General features: G+C 33.7%; 1 protein-coding gene across 1 annotated transcript in view; it reads right to left on the bottom strand.

Moving 5' to 3' along the window:
- Window positions 1–22132, bottom strand: part of LOC138716547 (protein gooseberry-like) — a 374575-nt gene extending 352443 nt beyond the window's left edge. The window contains exon 1 of the mRNA XM_069849706.1: window positions 21613–22132. Within this exon, the coding sequence (XP_069705807.1) occupies window positions 21613–21667 (55 nt within the window). The 5' untranslated portion in view covers window positions 21668–22132. The remainder of the gene's footprint in view (window positions 1–21612) is intronic.
- Between the last annotated feature and the right edge of the window lie 1738 nt (window positions 22133–23870).

Genomic DNA, 23870 nt, shown 5'->3' with positions numbered 1-23870 from the left:
TGGGCCAAACGCCATTTACTGAATATGTAGAAAACAAGGGTTAAAATTAAGTTATTACCATAATTCAATGGAAACCTATAACAAGTAAAATAAAGCATACACATTAAGTCTAAATGATGTCAATGTTCATTAAACTATGATTGCATGTAATAAAAATTAGAAACATGTTAAAGGAATTGTCATTGCACCAATGAGTGGTCTCTGGACCAAAATGATCGCATTTTAATTATTTGGATGCAATTTAAATTAAGTAACATATTAAACGATTTATCTTCTATCAAACACGAATGTTCCCTGGATCAAATGTCCTATTTTAATTATGTAATTACTTTATATTTATTTCTAACGGGTGCAGCGGAGCGCACGGGTACGGCTAGTAAAGTAATATAAATAAATATTATTTCTCCTGTGAGGTTCCAGTATAAAATTGGAAATGGAATACAGTTATATTGCTTCAACTATGATCCTTACCAGATAATGATCTTTGTGTTAAGTTACGAGCTATTACATCCTTGTTTTCGCATAAGCCTATTGAGTATGTCTAATGGAAGTTGCGATGAGTCCCAAAAGTTACACTCTCTCCAAGACGTTCATTGACTGCACGGAGTATACACTTCAGAAGCCGTGCAGAGAACCTGTTTTCTTTGCCACAATACCCTTCTTTCATCTTGACGTGTTTAGATTTTAATTAGTCATTTTTATATCTGTGAATTCATTAAAGAAAAATTAATTAAAATTGAAGCTAGAAATTACGGACTGTAATAGCCATTATTACATCAGAATTATATAACTTGATGTTAATAATGACCTTCTTGTCCTTTCAATTAGGATAGTTATTTATAGATGCAGCACATAATTATTTTTATTATTTAAGCTGTTTCAAATATGAATTTCTTTACTTGCTTGTCTATGGAAGAGAACTGAAAATAGTCTAAACATTTTGAGATCTTTAGTTCTAATATGTGTGCAAAAACATTTACAGATATAAGGATAAAATTCTTAGCAACATTTTACTATAATATCCACTTCACTTCACTTATGGCTTTTAAAGAACCCGGAGGTTCAATTCCGCCCTCACATAAGCCCGCCATCGGTCTCTATACTGAGCAAGATTAATCCAGTCTATACAATCATATCCCACCTCCCTCAAATCCATCTTTATATTATCCTCCCATCTACGACTTGGCCTCCCTAAAGGTCTTTCTCCCTCCGGGCTCCCAACTAACACACTAAATGCATTTCTTGATTCTCCCATACGTCTGCATGCCCTGCCCATCTCTAACGTCTGGATTTAATGCTCCTAATTGTCAGGTGAAGAATAAAATGCGTGCAGTTCTGCGTTGTGTAACTTTCTTCATTCTTCTGCAACTTCATCCCTCTTAGCCCCAAATATTTTTCTAAGCACCTTACTCTCAAACACCTTTAACCTCTGTTCCTCTCTCAAAGTGAGAGCCCAAGTTTCACAACCATACCTACAGAACAACCGGTAATATGAATGTTTCATAAATTCTAACTTTCAGCTTTTTTGAGAGCAGACTGGATGATAAAAGCTTCTCAACGGAATAATAATAGGCATTTCCTATATTTATTCTGCGTTTAATTTCCTCCCGAGTATCATTTATATTTGTTACTGTTGCTCAAAGATATTTGAATTTTTCCATCACTTCAAAGGAGAAATTTTCAATTTCTATATTTCCATTTCGTACAATATTCCGGTCACGAGACATGATCATATACTTTGTTTTTTCGAGATTTACTTCCAAACCTATCGCATTACTTGCAAGTAAAATTCCACTAACATAATAAATACATAATTTTAATTTACTTAAAATAGGCTTATGCCAAAAAATGTTTCCTAGTCTTGCAGATGCTGTAAGTAATGAAATCTTTCTGACATTCTCCTCGGGAAATTTTTCTATGTCCCAATTTTGTTTTAAAAAGTGAAAATCTTCTAGTAACTTTATAAAATACTAAGCTACAAATAATAGGGGGCCTATATATAGGTTAAATTAAAAAGTCGGAAAACATACCCAGACATGAAATAGGCTGCAGGATGGCGGCCGGAAATGGGAGATTCTGAATCGATTAACGCAAAGTCATATTTGAAGTTGGCAAGACTCTGATACCGCCATACTATTCCTTAGGCAATGCCATTTCAGTTGCCGTGAGGCAGTGGACGGGAGTTTATTGTGAATTCGCAGTAAAAGCAATAATGGTTGTGAAGCTGCACGATGAGAATTTCGGTTGATCGATGCAATGTTTTCACGAATCCTAGCCTTTGGTTCATATACGGTGTGAGGACGACTAGCATAAACACGATCCTTTAAAAATCATCTAAAAAATCGTACACTGAAAGGTCAGGCGATCGCGCGGACTAGTCCAAGGTGCCGTTCTTCGACATGATACGCTCTCCAAAGAGTTATCGTAATGCAGCGATGAATATTTATCTTTCTCACATTTTGCTAAAAACGTTTCAGCAAAAGTTACTCATCTGTTGGCATCGCCGACTTGCAATTGTTGGACGGTCTGAAGCTTGTAAGGATGCAAATTGACATCTGAATGCAATATTCTGGTCACTGCGGGGAGGCAAACCTAATGAAAGCATGTCGCAGTGCAGAAAGTTGTGAACTCTGCTGGATGACGGCATTGACTGCTTGGTCCTGGATGTTTTTTGCTCAGGGTAGAACCTGTTGATTCAAATCTTTCAACCCGTGTCTTCATAGCGTGAGCTCACGGAACCGGATGATGACGCCAAAGTTGAAAATGACGCCGAAATTCTCGTCCTGCAGATCATTGTTTTTACTGAGAATTCACAATGTTCTTCCGTCCACTGTCTCATGGCAACTGAAATGGCACTGCCTAAGGAACAGTTTGATGGTTTCACAATCTTACCGATTTCAAGTATAACTTTGAGCTAATCGATTCAAAATCTCCCGTTCCCGCGCTCCACCTTGTATTACTATGATTACGATTATTTTCCAGTAACAATTACGAGAAAAATATACCGTATCCTTATTAAATCTGAGATTTAAGAAGGGTGAGTAGTACTAGGCCTAAGTGTCTAATTGTAAATTATAAAAACAGAAAAATATGAATGCATGACCTACATTACAATAGCACAAAAATCTTGAATTAAAAACTTATCGACGAAAGAGACGTTTGACGTTCCGGATAAGAATGAGAAAACAATCTAATATTTTATCAACGGAACGGAAGTTTAACAATTCACTGTTTGGCGATGATGATGATGATGATGATGATGATGATGATGATGATGATGATGAAATGTTTTCTATTTAAACTGATAAGAAATGACATTCGCATGAAATATTAACGAAGGTGTAACTTAATTTTCAAAGAGTAGAGTATATTCCAGAAAGTTATAAGCAACGAATATTTTCATATAGGCTAACATAAGTATAAGCCTACCCATACTCTGCTAATAATAAGCTCAAATAAAAGCTTGAAGATTCAAGATTCTCAAGAAAATATCCAACGGCCAGAATGATGAGGTGGTCAAGGAAAGTCTAGGATAAGGCTGACATAAACCAATGAGTAACCACGGCAAATAGGTCCGTTTTCTTACAACAAAATATACAAGAGACTTTTCGGAAAACAAAGAAAGAAAGATAGGCCTAAAGAATTATAATAATTTCAAACTAGGCCAACAATACAATGCTGGATAAGACATCGTAAAGCTTGTCTCTTTGGAGGGAAAAAGTTTAAAATTTAACGGTGAACAGGATAGAGGACTGTAAATTAAGGCACGTTGCTTACATTCGACCTAATAGCATGGACCAAACGTCTAAAATTTTAAGAATAATTTAATACCCATGTTGGATCCGATAAGCTGTATTAAATTATCAAATGTTTTTCACATAAGACCGTCATAAACTTAATAATAATAATAATAATAATAATAATAATAATAATAATAATAATAATAATAATAATAATAATAATAATTCTTTATTTATACTAGCAGAGTTAACTGATTTGATATGAAGAGTCCACTACAAGAATGACTGATGTCATTTGGAATACATTTTGCAGGAGAAGCAATTGAAAGTTTGAAATGCTTAGCGCTCAAAGCTTAACTGTGATTTTCCTATCATTACTGGACAATGACTATCAGTGTATATGCCATATAACTCTCTATGTACATTCTATAAGTCCTAAGCTATGCATTGACAGTCTTGGTTCATTTTCGACAAGAAAGTGACATCCATCATTCTTGCAGTGGACTCTTCATATAATAGTACAATATTTTATTTCATGATAAACGTTTTCGGTTAAAAAAACATAATCGCAAGGAAGCGCATGCTGTTTATATTACATAATTTTCATATTGAACCCACTGCCTGATTTTAACATTTTAACAATTTTAAATTTGTATATAGGGTAAACATTAGTAATTTCGTGATAATTTCATGAAAATTAATTTAAAATGCAAATGTGTGAATATATCCTTATTCCGATTTTTTCATCTAAAAGACGATAATTTATTGTACAAATCTGAAGACATAAAAGATTGGACACGTTCTTAAACAAGTGCCAAAAACCACTTTTACAACTTAAGCTAAAAGGTTGGTTATTTCGTGATAACCTTGGTAATTTAGTGATACTGCACTGATAATTTCGTGAGAGGTAGAAGAATTGTGGAAAAATTCATTAAAGTCAAATGAAATTCTCATTTATTGTTACAAGACTTCAAACATAGCAATTCCGTCTAATATTCATAGCAAGAAAACATAGAAATACTTATCAACACATAATAAGAATGAAATCAAAGTACAAATTGAAATTGAAAAGGGATCTTCTTTGCCCTGAAAGGGTGAACACTTTTATTACGGACTTTACTATAGCCTATATTACTAGGGTAACTCAAAAAGTAATACGTAACATTTGTTTAAAAATTATATTTTTATCCTACAGCTTTGCTATTTTCACAGGATGTAGATGCATCCTTTAGGAACAAAATGTCACTTTTCCACACAATCCCCGTCCCTCTGAACTGCCTTACGTAACCTAGGAACGAGGACCTGTAGACCAGCACGGTAAAAGTCTGGACCAACACGTCTGAGCCACTCTTTAGCAGCGTGCACAAGGGAGTCATCTTCTAACCTCGTTCCGTGAAGGGATCCTTCAGTTTACCAAAGAGATGGTAATCGCATGGTGCCAGTTCAGGTCTGTAAGGTGGATGTTTCAGTGTTGTCTATCCGAATTTTCTGACCTGGTCTGTGGTCTTGTGACTGACATATGGCTGTGCGTTGTCGTGCAATAGCAAAACATCCTGCTTCTCCCGATGTCGTCGAACACGACTCAGTCCAGCTTGAAGTTTCTTGAGAGTTGCAACATACGCGTCAGAATTAATGATGGTTCCGTGTGGCATGATGTCCACAAGTAAGAGTCCTTCTGAATCGAAAAACACAGTAGCCATAACTTTTCCTGCCGAAGGTATACTTTTGAATTTCTATTTCTTTTATGAATTTGCATGATGCCACTCCATTGTCTGCCTCTGTCTCCAGTCCAGAATGGTGGATCCATGTTTCATCTTGTCACAATTCTTGCAAGTAAGTCATCTAGCAATTACCATTGACACTTAGCATGATAACAAATTAAACAGAAGCTACACTGAACCCATTGCGTCCCCCTTTTCTTTTTTGTTATCGCATCTTATCTTCAGATTTCTAAAATTCGTATTGTAATACAATTTTTAAAATAGTATAAAACGTAACGCTTAATGCTCAACAAAATTTCGCCTCAAACAGCTAAGATTTCTATCAGTAAAGCTAAGCCTATATGGCGACTACAGCTGTATCTAAAATTCCAAAAACATTTCCTAAAATTTCATGAAGATACAATAAATCTTTGTACCAAATATCATATGCTTACCTTTAGTAATAAGCCTGTAATGTAATTACAAACATCCACAAAATTTGTACGCCTGAGAAGTCGACGCAAACTTGCTCTCTCCAAACATAAAAGCTCATTGAAGCAACTACAATAGTCACACAAAGCGTAGCTGTATGTTTCTGGAAACTGGACAACATATGCAATACCTTGGCGGAAATTTGAATCTCATAACACCATTGGTTAGTTCACGAAAGAGCAAAGAAAAAGTATCAGGAAATAACCACTGCGTCGAAATTACCAATGTTTACCCTACATTTACTGTTTTATGATATTCATTTCTTTTGTATGATCTCACACTTTCAACATGATTCACTTTTATGTAGCCCATTGTCTTTCATTGTTTATAATGTAATAACTGTTCACTTTAAGGGTTAATGATGATCTCATGATGGTTTTTAAAAAACCGAAAACTTTTACCATGAAACCAAAGTAAGCAACAGTGCTTACAAACATTAATTCGTTTTATTTCGTTTTTGTGTAGTTTATTTTCGCGTTTTAGTTTAATTTATCAGTGATGTCAACCAACATCCCTCTGTCTACTCCATTTGATTTTACTAACACTTCTTCTGTCACTTGTACTTTATGTGATAAATCTTTTACTCATCGAGGCATCAATACCCACATTTCGAGATGTCACACATCAGAAGATTCTTCGCTGAATATTACCCCAGCAGCAGCAGAAAATCCTTACGATATTTCCACACATATTAGTGCTACTAATCAACCTGATGATAATGATTCATTATTACGACAAAATAAAATTGGATGTATTTATTGCAAAAAGTTGTATGATAAAAGGGGTATTCATAAGCACATGAAAGTGGCTCATGGTATACGGTCAACTGCACTTAACATCTGTCCTCATTGTAATAAATTTTTCAAAGGTGTTAAGCAGCATATTGCTAAAGCTCATCCGGAAGAATTTCGTACTAATCTATGTTCTAGTTATAATTCTAATAATCAGAATGTTTCCCTTGATATACCGGAGATACCACTCCCTAATCTCGAGAGTGAGAATGTTTCAGACAAAAATGATGTTCATGGGTTTCAACAAAATTTGGATGAGTGGATTCAAATTTTTCAGAGTAATATGGACGAGGAAAACTTTCAAAAATATACGGAAGATTTCAAAGATTTTCTTGGTACTGCTTATCATTTTCTCCCAGGCCCCAAACACCCCGCCACGCGGTATTATCTAGCACGCAGACGTGGTGACTTCAAAAATAATAATAGACACTATACTGAAACTACAAATCCGCAAAGGAAATCCAAACGAGAAAAGCAAGTCAGACTAGAAAAATACAATTACCAGGTGACACAATTCCTATATTATAACCAAAGAAAGAAAGCAGTTCGTCGAATATTTGAACCAAAGAAATGTCCTTTAAGTATTCCGGTAAATGAGATTGAAACTACGTTTAATAATAAATTTAATAATGTAAACCACCATCACTTGGATAATTATCCGAACCATATTACTGAAGTTGACAAAGATGATATTAACAACAAATTTCTGGATACTGTTAGTAAGGAAGAAATTCTTAAAACTATGCAAGGTATTTCGATTGACACTTCTGCAGGACCAGATAAAATATTGATGCGAACTATTAAATGTGAAAAAGTTGCAGTAATTTTAGCATTAATAGGAACTAAAATGTTATCACACAATTGGGTATCTAATTTTTTTCGGAAAGCTAGAACTGTTCTTATATATAAAGGTGGAGAAAAAAAGGACCCAAATAATTATCGACCTATAACCATTTGTTCAGTAATTCGAAGAGTTTTGGAGAGGTGTCTTTGTTCAAGAATGCAACAATACGTAGAATTTAATGAAAACCAACGAGGATTTGTATCTACTGCTGGTGCACAGATTAATGCCTCTATATTAAATTCAGTTCTTCGTAAGGCCAAAATCGAAAAAGAAGATGTCACCATCTTGTTTCTTGATGTGCATAAAGCTTATGATACTGTTGGACATCGGCATTTGGAATCTGTCATTCACAATTCTGCCCTTCCCCAAAAATTACAGGATTTAATTATAAATTTACAGTGTGGAAATGAAACCCAGATAGAGGTTGGAATCCATAAAACAAAACCCATACCGTTTAAACAAGGGGTTATGCAAGGCGCTCCTCTTTCCCCAATGCTTTTTAATCTCAGCATAGACCACATTTTTGATGAATTATCCGAGCCTAGTGTGGCTGAAGAATTTGGATATGACCTTGTATCGGATCTAAATAATGTAGTAACATTAGGATTTGCGGATGATATTGCACTTGTTGCTAAAAGTACAATTGCTGCATCTGAAATATTTACAATGACAAAACGGTCATTACAGCAGATCGGATTAAGTCTAAATGAATCTAAAACTCAAACCATCGTTATCGAGAAAGGAAAATTAAGTAGTACGACATTGAATCTTGGAGGATCAATTGTTAATAGTATTGATGGAGATGAACGAATCAAATACCTTGGGATTAATTTTTCTGATGAAATTAAGTTTGACATTGCCAAAGTAATCAATAATTTAAATAATAAGATCCAAGCTTTAACATCTACTTATCTTCTGAAACCAGAACAAAAACTCAATGTTTTAAATATGTATATTTGGCCTATACTTGTTTATCCTCTTCAAAATGCTCCCCTTCACCAGCTTTCTGACCGGTTTCTCGAAGATGTGGATAAGTTAATTAAAAGTTCGGTGAAGGAAATTTTATGTTTGCCAGGAGACACGCCCGACGCGATGTTGTACACCGAACGTAAATATAAGGGTCTCAGCCTTTTCAAAGCTCAATGGGAAGCATATTTACAGCATCTCAATATTTGCAACATATTATTGAGAACCTCGAATCCTCTTGTCGTTTCTACAAGGAACATAGCAGCAGAAAAGAAAGTATGTTCCAGGAAGTTAAAAATTCCACCTGAAGATCTGGATATAAGTAACATCAATGTCCATAAACTACGACAAAATCTTAGGAAACAAGAGTACGACAAATGGTGTGCGCTTCCACATAAAGGAAAAGGTGTTATTTTATTTCAAGAATATACTCCCGGAAATAAATGGATTTTTTCTAAGGAGGGTCTATCTTCCTCTGAATGGCGGGACGCAATTAAGATGAATGCTAACGTAGCACCAGTGAGAAGTCTTCATGGGAGATCCTTGGACGGTTTCCGTTGCAGATACTGCAAAGAGATTGAAACCTTAGCACACGTCCTAGGATCCTGTCAGCATGGAGAACTCCTGAGAAATTCACGCCATCATAACATCCGAAAACTAATTGCACAAGCCCTTAGAAACAAATCCTTCGAGGTCCATGAAGAGGTGCACTGCGTTGCGTCTGAAGGCGGCGGAATTAGAAGAGCGGACATCGTGGCTCTAGACAAGACTAATAGTAAAGGCTTTATACTGGACCCAACTGTTAGATTTGAGATGAGCCAGACCCAACCATCCGAGGTCAACAAAGAAAAACAACAAATTTATGAGCCTACTATTCCGTATTTTCGAGAAAAATATCAGATGGAAGGCACCTGGGAAGTACATGGTTTAATGATCGGAACGAGGGGCACCATCCCACGATCAACTGTAAACACTATCAAAACATTTGGAATCCATGACATCATTCCAAAAATAATTACTTCAAACATTAAAGGGTCTGTGGCAATTCTGAAAAATCATTTATACGGAATATCATAATACCCCCTCTTTTCTATTCGTTAGTGTGTGATTGTTACAAATATATGTACAAATTTATTATTTCTTAAACTTAAGCTCCTAGTTCACATTTAAATTTGGCTCATCTATCTTACTGTAATCATTACTATTCTTATATGTGTGTTATTCTGTGTTTTTGGAACCCAGGATGCCTGGGCAGACTATTTCTTGAAATAAATTATATATATATATATATATATATATATATATATATATATATATATATATATATCAAATCAGATAAATTTATGACGTTCTTATGTGGAAAACATTTGATAATTTAAGAATAATAGTTTTACAAATGGTAAACACTATAATTATGTGTGTACACTTCAGTGACTGATTGGGAGATTAATTTATTAATTTAAATTAATTTCTTATGTATTTACTACTATTTATTTATTTTATTTGTGTTAATTAATTTATTTCATTTATTTAACTAAATCATTTATTTATTTATTCATTCATTCATTTATTCATTTATTCATTCATTCATTCATTCATTTATTTATTTATTTATTTATTTATTTATTTATTTATTTATTTATTTATGTATTTATTTATTTATCACCATCACTACCATTAGGCCTATATAATCAATTTTTAATGTCCATTCAGTCCTCATTCAGTTGAGAAATTTGAACAAGCGATAGTCATTCGCATTCAGAACGTATGATGAATATGCCACTCCCCACTACTTAAGGTTCTATAGACTGAATATAGTCTATATCCAGTTACTTTTAGGGGGTAAATATGTCTCCATTTCCTTGTAGGAAACCGAAACCTCATTCACTGAATTTAGAGTTGAAAACATCGGCAATTGCAGATATAAATAATTTAAGATATAAGTTTCATTATTGGACGTGAACGTGGTATATAAAAAATAGCTCAGGAGCGCAGTTTCATCGCTCCATCAAAGTCGTGGTTGTGCGTCTTGGTTCAGTACTGTATGTCCGTAATGGTCCGAGTTATTTCAAGCGAAAGTCTAGTTTCGTGTATACAATAATTTCTATTCAGTTCTTTTCTCACAGTAACATAGTCTATTTAAGTAACATTTTATTAGTTTCGGAAAATGTCAACCAAAATGTTGTGCTCATTTATACGTTGCCTCATATTTAAAACTCATTTTTTACGTGTGAGATGTATATTCAATTCACACTAACAGAAAAAAATGAAAGAATTTTGTGGAAAGGAAATGAAACTTCGGTTGTCACGAAAATGCTCACGTCATATCCTATAAACTGAACAATGTTAACGAATCCATTCTTATAAAAAGGCATATAGAGGCTACATTACTTGCTTGAAAGAGTTTATTAGATAGTATAGGTAATCCATATGGCGGGTTGTGTTGTTACTTTTTAAATTATGTTATTCAGTTGTGAATTAACATGAACGACAAACAGACGCGTGCACAAAACATCCATAACTATAGAAAGTTAGGCTAATATAATGTTTCTACTCAAATACAGATGAATAAATAACAATGTAACTACTGCACATTTGCAGGATATTCTTATGTGCTTATGTAAAGCATACCAGTGATTTGTTGTCTAGGGCCCAAAAAAGTTCTTCACTTCATCCTCTAATAGTAGCTAAGTTGCACTTCGTTTTAATGTATTGTATTATTATTATTATTATTATTATTATTATTATTATTATTATTATTATTATATTACTGTTATTATCCAGAAATGCATATCTTAAGAGTGTTAGTTGGGAGGCCGGAGGGAAAAAGACCTTTGAGGAGGCCGAGACGTAGATGAGAGGATAATATTAAAATGGATTTGAGGGAGGTGGGATGTGATGGTAAGGATTGAATTAATCTTACTCAGAATAGGGACCGATGGCGGGCTTATGTGAAGGCGGCAATGAACCTCAGAGTTCCTTAAAAGCCGTAAGTATATTATTATTATTATTATTATTATTATTATTATTATTATTATTATTATTATTATTATTATTATTCAGAAATGTGTATAGAGTGTTAGTTGGAAGGCCGGAGGGAAAAAAACCTTTGGGGAGACCGAGAAGTAGATGAGAGGAAATTATAAAAATGGATTTGAGAATTTAAATTGTTAATAATTATTATTAGACTATATTCTACTTATATTAATTTGTGTTTATCATATTTGTAAAACAATTGAAAGTATAAAATGAAAAAGGGCGAACAATTTCATAAAAGATGACGTGCAAAAAAGTCCATGAACTGGGTTGGGGCACTCTACCGACTAAGCAGAAAAAAAATCGAGGTTCGATACACTATTTAAAATGTAGGCCTATATGTGGCATAGAACGTGAAGAAACATGCGGGATCGAACTGAAAAACCTACATATTATTCAAGGACAGATCATAATCACAAAATTAAAAGTAGGAAATAGTGGACCGATGTAGGAAAATTTTCACTTTTAATTAGCATCATAATACATTGGAACCAGCTACCTGTAGCGGCTGTTGGGAACTAGCTATAACCTATTAGAGTCTGGCTGCGCTTAAGAGAAGATCAACTGACCTTAGCTCTGCCAGATTAAATAAATACATTATTATTATTATTATTATTATTATTATTATTATTATTATTAGTCCTATTTTTATTACAGTATTATTGTTATTATCCTCTAACAATTAGAAGACTTACAACTAACTTAAAATAAGTTGTTGTAATAAGAATATTATTAGACCTAATTCTGAATTATTTATTATTATTATTGTTATTATCCTCTAACAATTAAAAGACTTAAAATAAGTTGTTGTAGTAAGAATACTATTAGACCTAATTCTGAATTATTTATTATTATTATTATTATTATTATTATTATTATTATTATTATTATTATTATTATTACTATCTCCTAGCAATTAGAAAACTTATAACTAACTTAAAATAAGTTGTTGTAGACCTAATAGGAATACTAAAGCCATTATTATTATTATTATTATTATTATTATTATTATTATTATTATTATTATTATTATTATTATTATTAACTAATGTTGTGTAAGTGTGTGTAATGAATATGTAATTATGGTGTTAAGAGTTTCATATGTTGTTTTACCATTTTCCTTTGTTCTGTTTATTTTTTCTGTATTGGTGCTTCGGTTGTGTTTATTGGACGTGTTTAATGTTTGAACAGTTTTGGAAATAAATAAGCACAAGATTTATGTAAGATTACCAAGACAGTGTCATCTAATCATTTAATACGACTTTCTTCAGTTTAGCGTTAAGGGTGATTTAGTGTGTTTTAAAATCTTTGTGTTGTGTGTGATGTTCATGTTGTAACTTTGTATTTGTGTAGTTTTGTATTAGTGTCATTATTTTGTAATTGTATTATTGTATTTTTAATTTTGTGTTGTTCGATTTCTTTTGTATTGGTGTGTCAATTCTTTTTATCTCTATTGACATTTTGCAATCCGTAATTTATTAATTTTTGTTTTTTAAATTCTATATCGATGGGCCAGTTCAAAAGAGAAACAACTCAAAACTTAAAGTTTTGAGAAACGTACAGTTTAAAGCCTCATGTTGCTGTGAAAAATCCAAGGATTGTTGAAATTACTCGAAATTCTGTTAATTATGTTTTATATGCTACATGATTCAAATTAGAGTGTGGAAATTTGATTTTTTACAGCAACATGAAGCTTTAAACTGCAGTTTTCTCAAAATTTAAAATTTTGAGTACTTCCCTTTTGAACAGGCCCGTCGATATGTATTGTTGTATTATGTAAGTTTATTTGTTTTTTGTGTAAATTCTGTTTGTTCCTTTTTGTATTGTACCAACATTACTACGGGGTACCTATCTGCTCATTCTTATGCAATGCATAATTAATTCATTCATATACTATTTGCGTATAATCAATTAACACACTTTTAAATAAATGTGTAAGCCTAATAACCTACAAATCATTATGATAAGAAGAACCTATTAAAAAATATTTCCTTCGGCCTATTCAGTCCTCATTATTTTGGGAATTTTTAACTTCTTGATCATATAAATTAATAAAAAAATGGTTTGACATAAATTACTTTTCTATTAACGAAAATAGAACCATAATTATTCCATTCTCATTATCTGAAAAATGTAACAAACCTCCTACATCTATAAGAAACGTAAAAAATTATATATTACAGTTATATGAACACTAATAAGTTAGTGTTCATATAACTGTAATATATGAACACTAATAAGTTAGTGTTCATATAACTGTAATATATAATTTTTTACGTTTCTTATCACATCTATGAACACTGTATAATTGGCCCAACATGTGTCGTTTATCTTCTACATCTATATTAAGTATTAAATTACATAACTCTAATTGTTGCCTTATACAGTGTAAATGTCCGATTATTAAGGAGTCCTCTGAAGTTAAGTATTTAGGCATAATTTTCGACAGTCATTTAAAATGGAACCAACACATTAATTACCTTTGTAATAAATTATGTAAAATAATATATTATTTTGTTTTATTGAGGAATTACTTGTCAATAAGTTTATTACGCACAATATACTTAACTTTATTTCAATCGGTAATTATGTGTGGAATTATAGGATGGGGTAGCTTATTTAAATCCAATTTTAACCCACTTTATTTATTACAGAAGAAAATAATTAAAATATGTCGTCATATACCTATTGATTTTCCATCTCAAAAATTGTTTTTAGACTTTAAGGTTTTTAAAATAAGACAAATTTATTGAATTGTATTAATACAATTCATACATAAAAATCAAAATAAATTTGAATTGTATTCTCATAGTTATGACACAAAAGGTATGAATTCTTTAAGATTTTTTGAACCAAAATGCAACATTGCTACAGTATTTTAATCATAATAGTAATTTAGGCCCAAGAATATAACAAATTTATATTTAAATATCTTAATCTTGTCAATTCTAATAGTTCTAGTATTAAATTAAAAAAGTTATGTATGGATTTTATAAAAATTGAAAAATTGTAAATTTAAATTTATATATTCTTATTGCGTAGTAGACATAAGAAAAATTGTATTATATGCTTCTTAATTTCAATCAGGAATTCGCCCCTGAGCACGAGTTCTACTCTTTCAGAGGCGAGCTAAAGTTTTTCTGTGTATATTATATTTCATGTTACAATTATTAGCAAACAAATACATAAATAAATAAATAAATATAACAGACGCAGTGCAAAGGCATTATTGAAAGGAACATAATGAAAATATATAATAGAAGTGACTTCCTATGAAAAAGAAACAAAGCTTCGCTTCTACTGGGATTCGAACCCTAGATTCATATACTCTGCCACTTGAGCCATAGCTGAGGACTATAATATAAATGAATGTGTTTAGATATCAGAGATCTAAACACTAAAACTGATTTTAATGTATAGACTAGAACATCCTAGCACTGTTTTCTTTGAAACAGTAGAAAGGAAGATGAGAGTATGCTCAGTGGCAATTAGAGGTAGCGCATTTTAAATTAGGCCTACATGGTCATGTTACCTGACCTAATTACAGTCTTGACAAGCTCGCATCTTCGCCGTACAGAATCCTGAGCCGCAATTAGGCCGGGGAGAGACAGAGAAAGAGAACCTGAAACCCAAACTCTTGGCGCTGTGTGGACTTGGTGATCCTGCGAGACTCGTTCTTGGCATCCGCGCTTGTAACACGTACTTCATTCATTATATATTAATAATGAATTTGCATGTAAAACATTCTCTTTGATTATTCAGCTATAATGATACAAATGAATGCTGATACAGTGATCTGTTGTATATTTATACAACTCTGGTTTATGAATGAAATTATGAAGTCATTCTGTTTTTAGGTACTATAAGTACTTATTACGTTTCCCCGACTGTGCGTAATTTTACTTTGCATTTGAATCATTTTAGTCTATAGGAACAAAAATGTAATGTTATGTATAGAGACCAGATTTAAAGGCAAACTTTTTCATCAAAAAAGGATAAAAAAAAGGGAAAGATATAGCCAAAAAAAAAAGAGTTGAAAAAGGACTATTATGTACTTCCCAAAACACGCTTCAGCACATTCATGGATATACATGGCACACACAATCTTACATTTATCTCTTCACAACAAAATGAAAGTGTTGTATTTGATATAGTCAAAAAAGGACTTCAAAAAAGACAATATTACTCCCTCAAAAGGGTGATATTTTAGTTGAAAACACACTTCAGAACATTCATGGATACAGATAGCACACACAAGCTTAAATTTATCGCTTCACAACATAAGGAAAATGTTGTATTTGATCACATTCAACATTTCAATATGTTTCAACATGATTCTACCTCTTTGAATGCAGAATGTCTTTATAAAGAGAAAATGACCGCTCAGCAACAACTGAAATCATAGGTGAAAATTTTCTTTCTATCCTGAACTCTAAATCAGCAAATTTATTAGTTTTTCAATGTCTGGAATTAGAAGAAGAACGATATTTATTTTCTCTTGCTCAGGAAGTTACAGGCCTATCGGAAAAGAATGGGCTATAAGAAAATTATCTAAATGTTCGCGATATTCTGTCAAAAAAGGACCAAAATAAGAGATGTTTTTAAAAAAGGGAAAAAAGGGAATATAGACTAAAAAAGAGAACAAAAGGGAAGTCAAAACAACATAATTTGGTCGGTGGAAGATGGTTTTGAACATTGTAATTAATTATTTCATGTTTCGTGTTGAAATAAAAAAGGGATTCCCTTTAAAATCCGGTCTCTAATTATGTAATTTATAAGTGATCTTCGATTTAATCTATTGTAGGCCTATTACTACTTCACTTCAATTAGCCTAACAATAGTTTTCTTCATTTTCTCGATTGTTATATTCTACGGTTCTGAAACACAATAATTGCCCGTCTTCCAAATTTTATTTTCTACCTCAGCCAATTTCATTTAGGACGTCGTCTTACTCTTGTTCCTTGTGATATCCAATTTGCAATAACTTACTTGATTGAATGTTTTTTCACCATCCATTAGGCCTGTATGTGGTACCATTAGATTTCTTTCGACTGCATCCATAATGACACGAATTAATTCTGTACTATTATAACATGTCACTCAATCTGATCTACAAAGCTTAGCTTATTTTCGCAGAAATCTACTCGTACGTTATTTCTATAAAAAGTTTGTTGCATTTTAGTTTACCTAAAATTTGTTATTTTTTAACATTTCTGTACATGTGAATATTTTTAATTATTAGGCCTATTCTATAATTAAACTTGCGAATTCGGATATACTTGGAATTAGAAATGAGACAGTAGACCAAGTAGAACGCTTCAAATACTTGGGGTGTACTACACGGTTGTTCCCGATCTCTCATAACGAATTTGAATGCCGTCATGTGCGTTAGGAATCACACCGACAGCTGAATTGCGGAGAGAGATGACAGACCAGTAGTGAGTGATTTCATAATCAGAGTGTACGGTGTATCACAGTAGCAATGCCCAAGGAGGAGTACATAACAACCCTTTCCGATGTCAAGTACAGTTACGTGAAAATCATACGAGCCTGCAAAAAAACATGGTTTCGTTATTTCCAAGAAAGGCATTTTGTGTGTACCTAAAAAGACTGGATAGGATTAATTCCAGTGTGGAAAAAGCAACCAAATCCACTCCTCGTCACAAGTCGCCGCACCCCACGAGATGATACAAATTAATTCCATTCGAGCTTTACCAATCTTATTAACTACACAGAAGATGCCTTTCTTAGAAATAACGAAACCTCGTTTATTGGAGGCTTCCTTTATTTTCACTTAACTGTACTTGGCATCGGAAAGGGTTGTTATGTACCCCTCCCAAAGGGGCTCGATTTTTTTGGGAATTTCTGCTGTGAGTCGCCGTACACTCTGACTATGAGATCACTCACTACTGGTCTGTCACCTCGCACCACAGTTCAGCTGTCGTGTGACTCCTGACGCACATGATGTAATTCAAATTCGTTATCAGAGATCGGAAACAACCCTGCATAAGCAGTAACATGAACTGCTGCCAGGAAGTCAAAAGGAAGATAGCAACAAAGGAAGCTTTGAATAAAAAAGGAGCATTTTCTGTGGACCTCTGGAAAAGAACTAAGGAAGATATTAGTAAGGTGCTTTGTGTGGGGGCGGAAACATGGACATTACGACGAAGTAATGGGAAACAATTAGAAGCATTTGAAATGTGGGTAACTTATGGAGAAGAATGGAGCTTGTGAAATGGGCAGAGAGAATAAAAAATGATGCTATGCTAGAAAGAGTGGGTAAAGAAATAATAATGCTGAAACTGATCAGGAAGAGGAAAGACATTGGTTGGATCACTGGCTAAGAAGAAACTGCCTATTGAAGAGTGCACTGGAAGGTATGGTGAACGGGAGAAAATTTCGATACAGAAGAAGATATTAGATGATGGACAACATTGAGATTCGTGGATCTATGCGGAGACTAAGAGGAAGTCGGAAAGTAGGAAATATTGGAGAATGCTGGGTTAGTAGTGAAAATTATGAGTGAATGAATTCTATTAACTCATTTATTATAGCCTAGGTATATAGGCCTACGTATTTCATCGCTGATTCCATATTTCCTTCCTCAATGACATGACATTTTGAGCATTTATTATTCTACAATCCTCATTAATCGATCGTTCAGCATTTTTTTTGTCGCCAATTTCATTGTTGTTCCTAGATAGGTCTGTTTGTATTCATGACAAGACTTTATGTTTATTTACTATCCTGATTATGTCTGAGACTCTGCTTGCCTTAAGAAGATTTGTTTATATTTTTTGTTGGGTTTCAAATGTCACACTATTCCCATTCTCAGAGATTCTTTGACACCATAATATTTTCACTTTTGTTGTTTTCTTTTCTTCTTTACTAATAACAGAAGAAGCGCTTAAAGTTTGAACAATTACAGTTTCCGTCAATTAAATCCTTCCGGTTCATGGTAGCCATGTGTAATTTCATTGATAGTCTTATAAAATTTAAACTTGCCCTTCGTTAAAATATTGACTACCACGCAATTTAAAACAGTTTCGTGACCAAATAGTTGTTTGAACTAAGTGATTTTTATCTTACCTAGGCCTACGTGCTTGTTCAGAATACTGACAAATTATACCTTTGGAATATCATTATCATCATCCATCTTTTTACTGACATCCGATAGATCGTCTTCATGTAGGCTGGTATCGAGGGATCTGCTTCGGGACTCTTTTCATCATCATGTTCTATCCAGTTCTTTCTGTACATTCTTATGTATTCTAGTAAGGACTTAACTATTCCATTTTCATTTTTCTCATTACGTCGTCATTTCTTTTGGAGTCTCATCACCATACACCTTCTGTGCATCGCATAAATCTGATCTCTGCAGCGATGACTCTGATTTCAACCCGTTTTCTTTCAGTCCATGCTTCACTTCCGTGTGAAAGGATTGGTGTGGCTAGCTAGTACTTTGTAAATATGTAATCTTGTATCTCTCTGAACTAAGTAGGCCTATGAATTCATTCTTTAGTTTATAGTGCTCAGAGTTTTAATAAAATTAGCTATTTCATTAGAAATATCTAAGTCATTATCAAATGACAGGTAGTAGCCAAGATTGTTAAAGTAATTAATTCGTTCTAGTAGCTTTTTATCTAGGCATAGGCAAATTTTGTTAGGAATTGGTTCCTTCCCTTTGAAAGCAAGTAGGCTAGACTGTTTTTGTTTTTTCAACGAATATTTGCATAGCCCTTCTTATCACATTCTGTAACTACTCACTTAATATTGTGATGAATAGAATGTGTTAATTGAAATGCTTGACTGTGCCACTTTTGAGTAGGCCTACGTATACATTTTATAATTAAGTGAAAGCCTATAAGAAATTCATTAGAATGTTATATAGCTTAGGCGTATTATATTGAATTTCCATAATTATGTTCCACCTGGAATGAACAGAAATAATTAATGGAATCTGTGTTATCCTAAATTACATTAGCGTCACGCCGCATCGTCACGTCTTTTGGACAAATTTAGTACCGGTACTGGAATTTGTATTTGTTACATGAAGGTTACAAAATTCTCTTTAAAATTACATTTTTAAATTCTGTACTAACAGCAAGTGCCGATGATTTTTAAGGTGTAATATCTAAGAAAAATAAGCTACATTCAATATCGGCACGTAAAACGACAAGAATATCCCTAATATAAGTTACTTATGACTTTTCAGTGTGTAATTTCTTACACTAATGCAATCGAAACATCTAAACACAAAGTAACATAGCCTAGATTAATGTTAAACAACTAGGCTAATTGGCACAACTGGTACATTGTTTGTGATATTACTTGCGTTTCATGTAACTTATTGTTCAGAAGCGATCTGAAAGATTGTTTCCCTTTTGTCAAAACTAACATGAGCCTATTGTAGGGTCTATTAATTAATAAATAATAATTATATTTTTAAAGGTTGAACAAATCATGCTGAAGCTTTTATTGAACTAAACAACGCAATGCTTCTACTAGACATTAATAGGCCTATAATAAAGTTCAGTCTAACTTCGAAAAATGTTCTTAAAATCCCAGTTTTATTATTGAATAAGTTCACTATTCTCTTAATTAGTTTTTATGTAAGTTCTATTATTTTATTATTTACTAATAAGCAATAACAGTAAGCTTATATTACGATACAAGGTTGGGAAGTGGTTTTTACAAAATCGAGGAAGCAATATTGTTCCAAAGCCTTCACAAAACTGCATTGTAATGGTAACTAAGTAACAATAAGTGCACTATAATGGGTCTATTTCAGTATAGTTTTATGTTATGAAGACTGGTTTCCCTAGCAACAAGTTTCTTTGTGGGAATTCTAACTTTCAAGGACTAACAACTAGGGTGCGAATTAAGATTTCTGATGTGGGGGGGATATAATCCTAAATAAGTTAGAGAATACCATAAAATTCGACTCTCCCAAGTACTAACATTGTACCTCAATTTTTTATGGTTTTGAGTTATGCTAGTTAATATGGTCTTAAATTGTTTCTTTTTCTTCCAGTACTATCATTGTAGCTCTAAACCTTCCCAATCGTATGTAAAATCTTATTGTTACTATCTGTATACACTGATTTACACGATCCTTTTAAAACTTCATTTGCTTCTCCTGAAAAATGGAAGAAAGTGAGTTACAATGTTAATACTTGTGAGGGTAGAATTATTATTATCCTCATTTGATACGACTCAACGCTTGGTCACACTGAGTTGCTTGTCTTGCATCTTGATCATAATAATAATTATATTCATGAGCAGACTTAAGATAAGATGTGTAATTCGTAAGTTACTGATTGTTGTCAGGTGAATATAATACATTAGCATTATTTTCTTTGCTTACTTTATACTGTAGTTAATAAAGTATACTCAAATTAAAACAATTATAGGCTTATTTTATGAGGGGGGATAGAAATTATCCCTGGCAGGGATGTTAATAAGAATTTATGAGAGGGGGATAACTTTCCAACAGGGGGAAATACCCCCTTTCCCCCATTAATTCGCACCCTGCTAAAACAATAGCAAAAAACATGATCGTGCAAAGAAGTATTTTGTAGAGTGAATAGACTATTTCGGTGCATCATTCTAGACTATACACTAGACTGACAGTTATTTAAAATTCTTAATTAGCTTAAATTCCTTATTTTAGTTCAGAATGGTATTGTAGAGCAGATGAATATTACTCACTAGTTACTTAGGCCTATAGGGCTTACAGTTTTTTTTCAGCATTTCTAATAACCAAATCTGTGGCAGCAACATACCAGCTTTTAGGCTATAACTTACTGACAAATGAGAAAACTCATTCTTGTTTAAGGTTATGATTACGCTAATATTTTAAGAGATAAATATAATTTAACTGACACTTCAAGAGTTGAACAAAATATCCTTATTTTTATAACTGGGATTAATTTTGTACTAACTGTGTTTCTCAGACTATCACCACTTTCTGACAGAGGCCTAAGCCCTATCTTCCTACTTCATTCTCATCCCTGCTATTGAATATTTGTCTCACGACTTACCCTGAAACGGATATCCTGTGAAGTAGGGTGCCATGTTCAGTGTTGACACAGCCATCGAAGAGCCAGATAAGACAGCTGTTGACCAAATTTTTATTTTCCCGGTGGAATCTGTTGCAGTCAGTTTGGCGCTAAACGTAAACAATTTTATTTATGCTTACACTAACACGTGACTTGGAATTTTGAATCTTGCGACTCTGCTGATCTTCATTTAATAACCCATCTGCCCCCCTCACACGCCAGAAGAGTTATTAATAATGAACACTAGAATTGTTACACTCGCTTTCTTGTGAATATTTCGAACGCGGCGTTTACGACTCGTGGTGGTACGGAGATATACAGACTAGCCAGTGTGTTTGGCGGATGTATTTGTTAATAAAACATGTTCTGGACGTTTGACAGTCCGAATAAATTGTACTTGTAGCGGAAAGGCACTTGCGATAAGGACACTTTGAGTTTAGGCACCTGAGGTTGCGGACGTTGAGGGAGACGATGTTACGGTTCTCCGCGTTTGAAGGTCCGGGCGAACACTGACGGATGTGGAGGAAGACAAGTCAGTTGGACAATCCAATTGCCCTTCCAAGAGGCAGTGGTGGAGAGCCTCTATCGGTAGACCCACAGACTCCCTTCTTCTCCTCCTCTTCAGATGCTGCAGATTCTGGACCACGCCTCCTAAAAATACAATTTACCACGCGTTGTCGGCGTCCCTTTGATCTCGGAGCAAGTTTGTTCTCATTGGTCGGAACGAAGACGAGGAGGAGGGGCGCTCTGCAAGTGAAGCCGAGCAGGTAAAAAGGCATGGAATGTTAACCTCCTCTCTCTCCTAGTCTAACCTGGGACAAGTACCACCCCCCTTAATATAGTCCTGGGACATAAAATCGGTTGATGGCTATTACTTTCTTCTGAGAGCGCTGGAGTATTTCATTTACATTTTTTTTCCTGGAGAGGCGGGGATGTGTGGCAAGTGCACTACAATGAGGATTTAAAAATTTGAGGCAGTATAAACGCACATTAAATCCATGCATAGGCCATCAAACGCAAACTCACTTTAAATATCTGCTGCATATGACTCTCTAATCATGAAATTATTGGCTTTAAAACTAATGCAATTTTGTTTTTTTCTGCTCTGCAAGGAAACCATAATGAATGCATGCGATTCGTCGACGTAAGGCTTTAACGACACAATTTTATAGATAGATATAAGCCTACCTGATATTTTTGTTTCGAAACGTCAAAGTGCAAAAAAACTGCAAAATTAAATTGGTTTTATAGCTAACTTGAAGGATAGTACACAATTATTTCGAATATAAATTGCCGTGTGGCTGGTTAGGGCCTGCAACACAAACCAATAATGTTTTTCCACAACACATTTCCTACCTTCAGTGCCAGCCGTTACAAATAGAACTAGAAGCAAACGTCTAGCTATGACAGGTAGGCTATGTTAGAAATTGTGCAGGTAAAGGTAGTATAACTTATTAATTTTATATTACGTTCACATAAAATAAGTAAGTCATAATTAGTAGCGACTTCCATATGCGCATATATCCTATATAAACTTTGTATTTTCGACACCAACAATGACGTGTTTCAATTTGTTTTCTGTTAACTGAGCACACACAACCATCTCTAGAATTCAATAATTGGAATAATTAATTAAATTTGATATAGACCTTTGGTATAACTTACTTCCACTTGTTTCGTATTTCTCATGTATGACATCTAATTAAAAACTCTATTCTTTATTAGTAATTGAAAAATAAATAAGTTACACCGCTGGATGTTACATTCATTTTTAAAAGGTAGGCCTATTAGACCCGGTGTCTGAAGCTCTTTTTATCACTGAAATTTTCAGCTAGAATCGTTCTATGGATTTTAAAGAACCCGGAGTTCATTGCCGCCCTCACATAAGCCCGCCATCGGTCCCTATCCTGAACAAGATTAATTCAATCTCTAGCACCATATCCCATCTCCCTCAAAATATTTTTTATAACTTATTAGGTCTATTCTTTCATCTTCGTCTCGGTCTCCCCAAAGGTCTTTTTTCCACTCTGGTCTCGCAACTAACAATCTATAGATTACTTACAACTTACCTACTGGCTTTTAAGGGACCCGAAGGTTCATTGCCACCCTCACTTAAGCCCGCCATCGGTCCCTATCCTGCGCAAGATTAATCCACCCTTTGATGTGGTCGTGCCAGAGAATCAGTCCCATTCCGAGGCTTATTGTAGGGATTCGTAACAAGCTGTTTTTTACGGTGATGG

The sequence above is a fragment of the Periplaneta americana genome, chromosome 16 (genome assembly GCF_040183065.1).
Source record: "Periplaneta americana isolate PAMFEO1 chromosome 16, P.americana_PAMFEO1_priV1, whole genome shotgun sequence".
Taxonomy (NCBI): domain Eukaryota; kingdom Metazoa; phylum Arthropoda; class Insecta; order Blattodea; family Blattidae; genus Periplaneta; species Periplaneta americana.
Note: the sequence above shows the minus strand (reverse complement) of the source record. Positions and strands in the feature narration are given on the sequence as shown.